The 13,675-nt window shown below is 39.2% G+C and overlaps 1 protein-coding gene across 1 annotated transcript in view; it reads right to left on the reverse strand.

The window, feature by feature from the left end:
• The window catches only part of LOC136876893 (uncharacterized), a 629,665-nt gene that overhangs the window by 9,238 nt on the left and 606,752 nt on the right, over positions 1 to 13,675 (reverse strand). The window contains exon 4 of the mRNA XM_067150682.2: positions 8,188 to 8,429. Coding sequence (XP_067006783.1) covers positions 8,188 to 8,429 — 242 coding nt within the window. The remainder of the gene's footprint in view (positions 1 to 8,187; positions 8,430 to 13,675) is intronic.

Genomic DNA, 13,675 nt, shown 5'->3' on the forward strand with positions numbered 1-13,675 from the left:
AAACACTGCTACGTGAAAGCAAGTTCGAAGTATGAGTGTTAAACTTCACGCGAGGTGGAGGATAGGCAAGCCCGCCAAACTTGCTGACGTACACAGCCGTGATGTAACCGCCTCGAGCTGGCTTCACGCAGCGAGGCGTGACCACATATGGTAATGTTCCAACCCCTGTGTAAAAGTCTATTTGGAGTTAAGATATTGTTCTTTTTGCACCGCCAATGTAGAGGCCATCATATCACATGCAAATTACCAAATTCTCGAGCAAATCCACCATGTAATTTGGGAGTTATTTAGGTGGATAATATCCACGTTTCGAGATGCTTCGTCGGCTGCAGGTATAAAAGTAGAGCGATCCAGGCTACAGAGTCAGTAATACTCTGTCTCTACGATATGGGTGATGGGTGGAGCTCTGCAAAGTGTGACAGACCGAACCTATGTCCGGACGATACTCTGCATCTCTAGTGCTCGGCTCTGGTGAAAGCGGAACTTAGTATTTTTCTCTAAGTCCCATATTAGAACTTGTGTTTCATAACAAACTGTGGAAACTTAGAATATTTCCGAGTGCCACATTTGAACTTGTGTTTTCACGACAAGCTGTGGGAACATAGAATTTTAATGCCATATTTGAATTTGTGTTTTCCTCTTGTGAAGTTCTGAGAGCACATAGAATTTTTCTGTGCCATATTTGAACTTATAATTTCTACTTAATAATTATTCATGGGCAGTGTCAGACTCTCTTCGAGTGCAGTTTAACTTTAATTATTATTTTTTATTTTTTATTTTTTATTTTATTTTAATCTCCAAAGTGCTGTGAACCCTATTTTACCATAAGATATGTTAGGGTTGTAGTTTATACAAAATATAAAATTTCTCTGATAAAATTCAAAATACATAAACAGCAAAATAGACATGAACAGAATTGGAAAAATAAAAGTATGATATATAAAATCCTTAATACTAAGAGTACCGTACTAATATTTAAAAAAAAATGGGCAAGTTGGCCGTGTGCGTAGAGGCGCACGGCTGTGAGCTTGCATCCGGGAGATAGTAGGTTCGAATCCCACTATCGGCAGCCCTGAAAATGGTTTTCCGTGGTTTCCCATTTTCATACCAGGCAAATGCTGGGGCTGTACCTTAATTAAGGCCACGGCCGCTTCCTTCCAACTCCTAGGCCTTTCCTATCCCATCGTCGCCATAAGACCTATCTGTGTCGGTGCGACGTAAAGCCCCTAGCAAAAAAAAAAAATTTAAAAATACCAGATCATAATATATACAATACATATCTTAAGCAGCAAATAATCAGACAGTATCAAATTATATATGTTTAAATACCTAGTCAATAAATTCTGAAAATTGAGAAGTGCAGCATTTTTTATAAAATATGAAATTTAGTGGTTTTTCAAAATAGCAACTGCAAGTTAACAAATGCATCTTAAGTTCAAAACATGCTCTCTCAAAAGCAGGACAGTTGAACAGAATGTATAATTGACTAGAATGGTCCAATGTAGGCCATGAAATGTAACATTTATTCTTCTTCTTCTTCTTCTTCTTCTTCTTCTTCTTCTTCTTCTTCTTATTATTATTATTATTATTATTATTATTATTATTATTATTATTATTATTATTATTATTATTATTATTATTATTATTATTATTATTATTATTATCTTAACCAATTGAGTTATAACTTATCATGCATATATAGGGTGGCTGGAAACAATGTGAACCGGGTGTGAGTATTAGAGGATTGGTCATGCTGATAAATAATTTAATACAAATAATTCAATATTTTGCACCATTGTCATTTTATCAGCTGCTGAAGTTAGCCAATCAGATCACTTGGCAGGCAAATTCAAATGGGCTTTGAGAGGCAGTGTTGCTAAATCTGTACATGGCTCATACACTTATATACCCCGTTCATGTTGTTTCTCATCGCCCTGTATATTATGCAAGAAATAGATATGGATGTAGAGGAGTACACAATGTATACTTTACTGCAGCTAATTCACAAACAATTAACATTAGTATAGTAATGACTTTGTGCTGCCTTTCTCTGTACAATACACAACTTCCACCTTCCTCTTACTCACCTGCAGTCTTCTTTGTTCCAGTATCTGATCTTCCCCTTAAAGTGTGTTACAGAAAGAAGATGCCTTTAAGATAGCTGTTTCACTTGATCACTCCCTTGCTGTGTAGGAATACTTTTCATTGTTACCCTAAGTAAATATTAACTTGTGCTTTTGATCATGCCAACTAATATATCATATTAGCCCTATATTATTCCTCCAAGTCTTTCTCTTACCATACTCTTCTTTCTACATGATTCTTCCATCCCAAATTTTTTGAATTTCCCACTAATAATACTTATACTTTGCAATCTCCAATTATGTATTTAATTGCCTTCTTTTATAATTTCTCAAATTTCTTAATGAAGTATTCACAAATTAAATCCCATGCTCCCTTACATAACCAAGCTGTGGTTGTACTAGGTTCATTAGATATATTTTATTAACTCCCTTGTTTATATTTGATTATATTTAAAGATTTATATGCTTTCTTAATATATCTGTCTTACATGCTTTCCTTAATGGAAATTTCCACTTCCCATTATTACCGCCAGGCATTTGAATTCTTTTTGAAGAATTCACTACAGTCCTTTCCAACCTGTTACACAGGACATTTGCCAGAAAATGCAACCCTTAGTGGGAAGCAATTGGAGAGGACTACTTGTGGCAAGCAAGAAGATAGCCTCTCACACAGTTCATCTGCCAGCAATGACAATAGTGAAGAGGATCTGATTTTACTACAAAGTCAAGAAATCACAATGTTGTTGATATCATTGAAAATGCTATACATCATGTAGTTTGCAATGTTAGCTGTTGTCCTCTGAACAGAAAGATGATCTGTAGCAGAAAGTTGTTACATTTCACGAAGTGTCACGAGCTACCTATCTTTTCTAGTTGATTGCCCAAGTGCCATTTGCCAGCTAGATAACACTTGCCTACTCACATCATGGGTTTACCAGGTGTTACATTGTATTTCAACACCTCCTTAGCCTACGTGGTCACCCAGTTAGTCACCTGTTGTGGGCTTCTTCTTTGTTGAAGTGTTCATGATCTGGAACATAATATGCAACAACTGTGGACAAATGCACTGCAAAATAACACATGGCATCTGTCCGATTCTATGCTTGAATATATCAATGCATGTATCTGTGCTTGAGGCAACCCACTGAGGTACTAAATGTGGCTTTTTTACTGTGCCACATGTGAATGGAACTTTGTCCTGATGTTATGAAATTATAAACACTTCTTTATTTGAAATGTTATTTATACTCTATATGGTATTACATCATCTTCAAAAAGCCTTATCTGTGATCTCAGTTCTTTATTCATATATTTATAAGAAGAAATAAAGGGTCAACAATACTGGCCTTGCAGGACCCTCTCTTAATCATTAAATGATTAGGTAATGCTTCTTCACCTACTCAAATTCTCTGAGTTCTATTTTCTAAAAATTTAGTTACCCATTCAACCACTCTTTTGATGCGCAGATGTTTACATGTACAATTCTGTCTCCTCCCCTCTCAGGAATTACATTACATACATTACATTATAGACTGTTATGCCTTTCAGCATTCAGTCTGCAAGCCTCTGTGAATTTACTAAACGTCGCCACAATCCTCGATTTGCAACTAATGTTGTGGCCTCATTTAGTTCTATACCTCTTATCTTTAACATTAAAAATTAAATAATTGAAGTTCAACCAATTCAATACATAAAAGAAAGAAATGTAGTAATTACATTCTTATTTAAATGGGACCGGTTTCGACCCTAGTCCAGGTCATCGTCAGCCATAAAAACAAGTAGGCGAAATCACACAATGTTTATGAATATTGGAGAAATGGGTCAGTTTTACACACTCTGTCAGGCACAAAGTCACAACACTATCAAATAATATATGAAGATTATAAATAAACTTGAAGTCGCAGACGAATAGATTTGTAGAAGCAAACCGCCAGTTCCCGGTGATAAGCGCGGCACATTCAAGGTCATGCACTGCGGTCTCGAACGCCAAAGTAGAGTGGAGAATGTCTTGAAGGTCCAATATTTGTCTCGGTTGCAGGAAGTTAAGTCGAAACCGGTCCCATTTAAATAAGAATGTAATTACTACATTTCTTTCTTTTATGTATTGAATTGGTTGAACTTCAATTATTTAATTTTTAATGTTAATAATTTCAATACGGAACAATGAAATTTTTATCTTTAAATCTTATCTTTAAATCGTTAGAAACTGAGTCTAACCATCTACCTCTACTTCTCTTACCCTCCATAGCAGAGTCCATTATTCTCCTAGGTAACCTATCCTCCTCCATTCGCCTCACATGACCCCACCACCAAAGCCGGTTTATGCGTAAAACTTCATCCATCGAGTTCATTCCTAAATGAGCCTTTATCTCCTCATTCCGAGTACCCTCATGCCATTGTTCCCACCTGTTTGTACCAGCAATCATTCTTGCTACTTTCATGTCTGTTACTTCTAACTTATGAATAAGATAACCTGAGTCTACCCAGCTTTCGCTCCCGTAAAGCAAAGTTGGTCTGAAAACAGACCGATGTAAAGATAGTTTCGTCTGGGAGCTGACTTCCTTCTTACAGAATACTGTTGATCGCAACTGCAAGCTCACTGCATTAGCTTTACGACACTTTGATTCAATCTCGCTTACTATATTACCATCGTGGGAAAACACATAACCTAAATACTTAAAATTATCAACATGTTCTAGCTTTGTATCACCAATCTGACATTCAATTCTGTTGCATTTCTTACCTACTGACATCAATTTAGTCTTCGAGAGGCTAATTTTCATACCATACTCATTGCACCTGTTTTCAAGTTCCAAGATATTAGACTGCAGGCTTTCGGCACAATCTGCCATTAAGACCAAGTCGTCAGCATAGGCCAGACTGCTTACTACATTTCCACTTAACTGAATCCCTCCCTGCCAATTTATACCTTTCAGCAGATGGTCCATGTAAACTACGAACAGCAAAGGTGAAATATTACAGCCTGTAAGTACCCTGGAACTAAGAACTCATTCTACCATCAATTCTCACTGAAGCCCAATTGTCAACATAAAATAATGCCTTTGATTGATTTTAATAATCTACCTTTAATTCCATATTTCCCCAGTATAGCAAACATCTTTTCCCTTGGTACCCTGTGATATGCTTTCTCTAGATCAACGAAACATAAACATAGCTGCCTATTCCTCATGTAGCATTTTTCAATTACCTGGCGCATACTGAAAATCTGATCCTGACAGCCTCTCTGTGGTCTGAAAGCACACTGGTTTTCATCCAACTTCCTCTCAACAACTGATCGCACCCTCCCTTCCAAGATGCCAGTGAATACTTTGCCTGGTATACTAGTCAATGAGATACCTCGATAGTTGTTGCAATCCTTCCTGTTCCCTTGCTTATAGATAGGTGCAATTACTGCTTTTGTCCAATCTGAAGGTACCTTACCAACACTCCATGCTAATTTTACTACTCTATGAAGCCATTTCATCCCAGCCTTCCCACTATACATCACAATTTCAGGTCTAATTTCATCTATTCCTGCTGCTTTATGACAATGGAGTTTGTTTACTATCCTTACGACTTCCTTAAGTGTAATTTCATCAACATCTTTTTCTTCCTCCCCATGAGCTTGGATCTTCACAACACCACCAGGATGATTTCCTTTCACACAGTGAGAAGATGTTCAAAATGTTCCCTCCACCTCTCCAGTGATTCCCTGGGATCTATTATGGGTTCACCTGAATTACTCAAAACACTGTTCATTTCCTTTTTCCCCTCCCTTTCTAAGATTCTTTATTACTGTCCAGAAAGGTTTCCCTGGTGCTTGACCTAGCCTTTCCAGGTTATTACCAAAATCCACCCACGACTTCTTTTTGGATTCAACAAGTATTAGTTTCGCTCTGTTTCTTTCATCTACGTACCAATCCCTGTCTGCCTCAGCCCTTGTTTGGAGCCATTTTGATAAGCCTTATTTTTACGTTTACAAGCGCTCTCATTTCAACATTCCACCAAGATGTTCGCCTTTTCCCATCTTTACACACAGTTGTTCTTAGGCATTCCCTTGCTGTTTCTACTACAGCATCCCTGCATGCCACCCATTCACTTTCTATATCCTGAACCTGCTTACTGTCTACTGTTCAAAACTTCTCACTAATCATATCCATGTACTTCTGTCTAATTTCCTTGTCCTGGAGATTTTCTACCCTTATTCATTTGCAGACAGATTTCACTTTCTCTACCCTAGGCCTAGAGACACTTAGTTCACGGCAGATCAGATAGCAGTCTGTATCATCAAAAAATCCCTGGAAAACTGGTACATTCCTAACAGATTTCCTGAATTCGAAGTCGGTTCAGATATAGTCTATTATGGATCTGGTACCCCTAGCCTCCCATGTGTAGCGGTGAATAGCCTTATGCTTGAAGAATGTATTCATAACTGCTAAACCCATACTAGCACAGAAGTCCAGCAAATGCCTCCCATTCCCATTAGCTTCCATATCTTCCCCACATTTACCAATCACCCTTTCGTATCCTTCAGTTCTATTCCCAACTCTCACATTGAAATCGCCCATTAGCACTATTCTATCCTTGCTGTTGACTCTGACCACGATGTCACTCAATGCTTCATAAAACTTGTCAAACCGGGCAAGTTGGCCATGCGCGTAGAGGCGCGCGGCTGTGAGCTTTCATCCGGGAGATAGTAGGTTCGAATCCCACTATTGGCAGCCCTGAAGATGGTTTTCCGTGGTTTCCCATTTTCACACCAGGCAAATGCTGGGGCTGTACCTTAATTAAGGCCACGGCCGCTTCCTTCCAACTCCTAGGCCTTTCCTATCCCATCGTCGCCATAAGACCTATCTGTGTCGGTGCGATGTAAAGGCCCTAGCAAAAAAAAAAACAAACTTGTCAACTTCATCCTCATCTGCACCCTCACATGGTGAATACACGGATACAATTCTTGTCCTAATTCCTCCAACTGACAAATCTACCCACATCATTCGCTCATTTATGTGCCTAACAGAAACTATGTTGCGTGCAATGGTATTCCTGATAAAGAGCCCTACCCCAGACTCTGCTCTTCCGTTTCTAACACCCATCAAGTACACTTTATAATCTCCTATCTCTTCCTCGTTATCTCTCCTTACCGGAATATCACTTACTCGTAGCACATCCAGATGCATCCTCTTTGCTGACTCAGCTTGTTCTACTTTCATTCTTCCATAAGCCCCGTTAATATTGATAGCTCCCCATCGAATTCCATTTCATTCGCCAAGTTGTTTCCAAGGAGTCCCTCGCCTGTCAAATGGGAGTGGGACTCCATTACTCCCATAGGTCCGAGGCTTGTTTAAAATGTTCTGAGCTCGGTAAATTCATGAAGCAGGATGCTACCCTACTTGCACATAGTCCAAGTGAGGATCTCTCCTCTAACGGGTTATGGACCACCGGTGAATTGTATAGTCCTAGCCGCCTGAGCTCAAGGAGGGCCACGATTCAGAATATGTCCGAGATGCCCACTCCCATTCCATAGCAACTGGTATCCCGACTCTCAGGACCGCTTACTAGGACACTCAGCCGTTGACCATGGTTCATGAACTAGGACGTGACTACAGTAACCCACACCATGAACCATCCTCTCAGGAATACCAATGAAAATTTATGTCCACTTAGCATGTTAACTGTGTGTTAAAGTAGTGTGTAATGGTCATAGTTTATGTGTCTTTAGTCTTTTACACTAAGATGTAAAAGTGTAACTCTCTTGTGCTAGTATACGATAACTGCCTAAAGGTTTGAATTACTGTACTGTCCTAGTTTTTTCACAGACTGAAGGAGGGGAGAAATTTTTTACTTGGCATCATCATGTTCACGATTTGGACTACTCAGCATGGTTTGTGAGTATGGTTTAGAAACTTGTCACAGAAACAGAACTGGTAATAACGACTTGTAAGTGAGTGAGTGAGTGAGTGAGTGAGTGGGTGAGTTTGTGGAATAAATTACCTTTGATGGGAATCTCTGCTTTTCAGATTGTATCCCAATGATCTGAACTTAAATATATGAAAGTTCTAAGTAAGCTCATAAAAAGCAAACAAACAAACAAACGTAGACTTACTCATCGAGTTCAATTGGTTCAGGTGGGTTGGAGCACACATATATATCGCCGCATATTTTTTCCATGGTACCCAGCGACGAGTAGAACTTCTCGATATGCTCCATAATTTGTCCATGAGTGAAGTTCATGAAGATAGGTTGGCTCCAGTCGATGAGTACATCCTCCTCCTCCAACAGGCGCAAACACTCCAGCCGATCGCATGGGCAGAACACACTAAAGCTCTCGTACAGTCGCCCATTTGGCTGCAACACGTAATTACAATTGCTTTTAGTTCACTGAGAAGTAACTGAGGAGCTGATAATTATTTTTGTACATCACCTTAAAACAACCACCACAACTGACAGAAATTCAATTTTCAGTAAATCCTAACAGCTGCCCATTAGTAATGGTTTATCATGTAATACATTATAACAATTACACTTTGTTTTATGCTCTAAGTAATATTGAACTGATGCATCCTAAGTGAACCATAATTGCAGTACATTACAAGTATTCAACATTTTCTTTCTCCTGAGAAACATGGTATGATTATCACAATACTGGTGTCTATGATCATTGTGGTAAAATCCATTTGTTTCTATCAGATTTGTGAAAAAAATTAAAAAATGACATTTTGACTTTTTTTACATCAATATGACTTAAAGCATATTGTCACGGGATGGCCATTATGATGTTTTGAAGCAAGAGGAGCAAGTTAGTCTAGCCCCACTTGTGGGTGACATCACTCTAGGTTATTGGCTTCAACTTCCCTGCTGCGTAGCCCACTATACAGGAAAGACACAGCAAGAAGCGGGAGGCCATTCAACTCTATAAAGCTCCTTGGAAAGATCTGGGTGTCTATCCCAGAGTGTTATGACCAAGAATCTTGCTAGTGAACCTGTCTTCTGGGTTATTCTTAGCTGCTAGGCCCGACCCCTATAAGGCAGACAGACAGCTAGCCACAGTAAATGTTGTTATGCAGTTGACTGTTGTGAGTACAGTGAAGTGGAGGGAGTGTTGTCTTGGCTGATGTGGAGTGCTGTGTGGAGTACTGCTGTGGAGTACTGTGTGTGCACTGTACTGTCGTGGAGTGCTGCTATGGAGTACTGTGTGTGTAATATACTGTCGTGGAATATTGAGTACTGTTGTGGAGTCCTGAGTGGAGTACTCTGTGCATACTGCCATGAAGTACCAAGTTCTGTGTGTGTACTGTCGTGGAGTACTGAAGTAGCAATATACAGTCAGACAGTGTTCAGTGTCAGTGTCAGAGTGATGCGAGACTGTCATCATGGTGTGGCCGGTTATGCAATCATCAAGTTGTAGAGTTGTACTCCAGTTGAATGTCTGCCATGAAGTGACTGTCCCAGCTGTGTGTGTCAGCATGGAGTTTGATGGAGACCAGTGAGGGACACTGAATGGAGACTGTTTGAATCTGCGACTGACCAACAAGTTACAATGGCTTAATGCGGCAACGTAAAGCAAATTGTGTAGTGTGTACTGTGTTACTACTATCGGTATGTGACTATGTTCACATATAAGTGATAGAGAACATGAAATGTACACTAGTGTGTCTGTTAGTGTGTAGGTACTTGTGACTCTTAAAGGTGCAATACAATATCATAGAGTAAAATACTATCAGTTGTGTGTTAATTTTTCACATGTCCGGCTCCATGGCTAAATGGTTAGCATGCTGGCCTTTGGACAAAGGGGTCCTGGGTTCTATTCCGGGTACAGTTGGGAATTTTAACCGCAATTGGTTAATTCCCCAGTCAAGGGGACGGGTGTATATGCCGTCTTCGTCATCATTTCATCCTCATTACGACGTGCAGGTCGCCTACGGGTGTCAAATCAAAAGATCCGCACCAGGCCTCTCCGGAGGCCATGCACCATTATTATGATTACCCTTGTCATGTTATAATAAGATTGATAAGATTTCTGGGGATTTATTGAAGGCAAGGTGTTGGGATATAGTGCCATATCAGAAATACTTGATAACTGTTTGCATGAATGAGAGATACCAGTTGAATGGAGAGTTGCAATATTAGCCCCAGTATACAAGGAAAAGGGTGATAAATATTAAGCGGATAATTACAGGCCAGTCAGTTTGACATGTTGTTTGTAAATTCTGGGAAAGTATTCTTTCTGATTATATAGACACGTTTGAAAACTTGCTAACTGGTTTGATGCAAGGCAGTTCAGATTTAGAAAAGGTTGTTTCACTGAAGCTCAACTTCTAGGATTCCAGCAAGATGTAGCAGATAATTTAGACTCAGGAGATATTTATAATTTTTTTTACAAGTTGTTTTACGTCGCACCGACACAGATAGATCTTATGGTGACAACGGGAGAGGAAAGGGCTGGGAGTGGGAAGGAAGCAGCTGTGGCCTTAATTAAGGTACAGCCCCAGCATTTACCTGGTGTGAAAATGGGATACCACGGAAAACCATCTTCGGAGCTGCCGACAGTGGGGTTCGAACCCGCTATCTCCTTAATACTGGATACTGCAAGTTATGAATTTCATTATAAACCATACTGGATTTCAGAATATAGAAGTTACAACATTAAATTAATTAAGGAGATCAAATGGACAGTCTTACTATTGACCTTCCAAGGCTTTTGACAAGGTAGATGAAATCAAATGGCATATGGCTTTTAGTGCCGGGAATGTCCGAGGACAAGTTCGGCTCGCCAGGTGCAGGTCGACGCCCATAGGTGACCTGCGTGTCGTGATGAGGATGAAATGATGATGAAGACGACACATACACCCAGCCCCCGTGCCAGAGGAATTAACCAATTATGGTTAAAATTCCCAACCCTGCCGGGAATGAAACCCAGGACCCCTGTGGCCAAAGGCCAGCATGCTAACCATTTAGCCATGGAGCCGGATGTAGGGTAGATCATGGGAGATTACTGAAAAACATGAGGGCTATTGGACTAGACAAAAGAGTGGTTGAATGGGTGGCTAAATTTCCAGAAAATAGAACTCAGAGAATTAGAGTAATGGTTAATCTGTAATGATTGAGAGGGAGGTCCCACAGGGCAGTACTATCGGACCTTTATGTTTTCTCAAAGAGATCTAGAGAATGTTGTGAGATAGATGGCAGACAATGGGATGATTGTAAATGGGCTGAAAAGTCAGGTTCTAAGCTTCACCAAGAGGAAAAGTCCTGTCAGTTTTAATTATTATTGTGTTGGTGAAGTGATAGTACCTCATGGATATCACTGTAAGTACCTAGGTGTTAATATAAGGAATGATCTTCATTGGGTAATCACATTAATAAGGTTGTAAAGAAAGGGTACAGATCTCTTCATATGGTTATAAAGGTTTTTAGGGGTTTTAGTGAGGTTGTAAAGGATAAGACCCCAGTTAGAGTATGATTCCTGAGTATGGGACTCACACCAGGACTATTTGATGTGAGAACTGGAAAGGATCCAAAGGAAAGCAGCACGATTTGTTTTTCGTGATTTCTGACAAAAGAGTAATGTTAAGAAAATATTTCAGAGTTTGCGTTGGGAAGACCTGGAGTAAGGAGATAAGCTGCTCGACTAAGTGGTTTTCTCTCCAAAAACCATAAAAGTAGTTAGTGGGATGTTTAAAAAATGAGAAAAAAACATTGTTACAAAGTAGTTTGTTTGGAATAATAATAGTAAGTTATTTATTAAATAGACCACCTAATCAATACAAAGTCTAGTCTTGGATGATTTACATAGATTTGTTAAGTAATAGTGGTACATGCTTCGCCTTGTATGAAGGCATCATCAGCCATTGTCTTAACCTTAGATTGAAAATAAGCATCTAATTAACATGTAATAATGAAATGAATTTTAAAAATCTTGAAGAGATTTGAAGTAAAATAACATTAAAAATAACAATGATGGTTTAAAAATATACAATGTGATGAGTTACAATATTGGAAGTATTAACAAAATTAACATTAGGAGGCTGCTGTAATAAGTACAATGGATAAAACAACAGACTGTTATACAACAAGTAGTAAGACTGCTTACTGCTTACTGCTTGCAGTCTTACTACTTGTTGTAATATTTACCAGGAAACAACAGTCAATTGCACCAACTTTCATCCGACCTGGTTCATATTCACTTCCACTTCAAACAACAGCAAAACTATAGGGATTGTAAGCAGACAGGCATCCTACATGGAGTTGACAAGTGAACCATGTACTTACAAAATTCGGACGTGTGCTCAATGTTCTTCAAGCTATTAATAGCATGTGCTGGAGAGTGGACCCATCCACTATCAAGCTCTTCTCTGACCAGTCCTGGATTACAGAAGGATTTTCTTCGCACCACAATATGTTCCACAATATGTTCTTAGTGAACTTGACATCTTTCACTATCAAACTATCAGGCTCTGTTCAGGAGCTATGAACTCCTCACACACGAACGCTTAGTCAAAGCCATTGAAATGCCATTTCCAATCAGACGACAGATGCTATCAGATATTTTTTTCGTACGTTAAGCTACTAAGATCAATCATCCTCTTTCTACAAAATGATACACCCTCGGTAGATTAATAGATTTACATTAGTACTTTAAGAAATCGTTGAACACCACTTGTGATGAGTTATCACGAGCTGCAGTACACTTACCCACTCGTACTCAAAGACGCCTCAGCGTGTGGTTTTTTCTATGACTACGAACTCACATCATCCCTACCGAACACGTTCTCTAAATCTGACGCAGTGACTTCAGCAACGAATATGGACACTACACTCAAGGCACTCTCACAGAGAGCTTGGCCAGATTTCGCGTACATCTATATGCGATGTCTCCAAAACTTCAGGAGTAGGATATGCTTACTACTGCCCATTAATAGCAGCTACTGAACAACGCTCCCCCCTAAGCCAACTTCCATCTATTCAGCTATACTATATGGTACCTAACAGCAATTCCAGAAACTTCTCATCTTAACATACTGCTCCAGCATGCTACAACGTTTAAAGCACCCTGCCTGGACCACAAAGACCAAGATGTTGTGTTAGAGAAGAATGCTGAAGGTGGGATGGGTAGATAAAATCACAAACGGAGAGATCTGAATCAAGTTGGGGAAGGGAGAACGGTTTAGTGAAATTTGGCCAGAAGAAGATGTAGTCTGATAGGACGCTCTTCAAGACACGTGTTCAATTAGCTTTTATGGGACTTATAGGTGGTAAGAACTATATGAATAGATCAAGGTATGGATAATGAATGACAACAAGTTAAATTTGATGTAAGATACATTAGTTATGTAAAAATGAAACTGTTATCACAGAATAGATTGGCATGGAGATCTGAATCAAACTAATATGGGGACTGATGACTCAGACATTATTATTTGTATTTCTCAAAGTGAAAGGAATATAAATGGTTTCTTGCAGATTATCTATAATAGCTACTTCTAACAGAGAAAAACTGAACAAGAAGAGTCAAACTATGTTTTCCTACTACTGAAATGCACATCTTATGATATATTTTGTGGAAGTGTGTGCAAATTTCACTAAGAAATCCC

Source organism: Anabrus simplex, chromosome 1 (assembly GCF_040414725.1).
Source record: "Anabrus simplex isolate iqAnaSimp1 chromosome 1, ASM4041472v1, whole genome shotgun sequence".
NCBI lineage: Eukaryota > Metazoa > Arthropoda > Insecta > Orthoptera > Tettigoniidae > Anabrus > Anabrus simplex.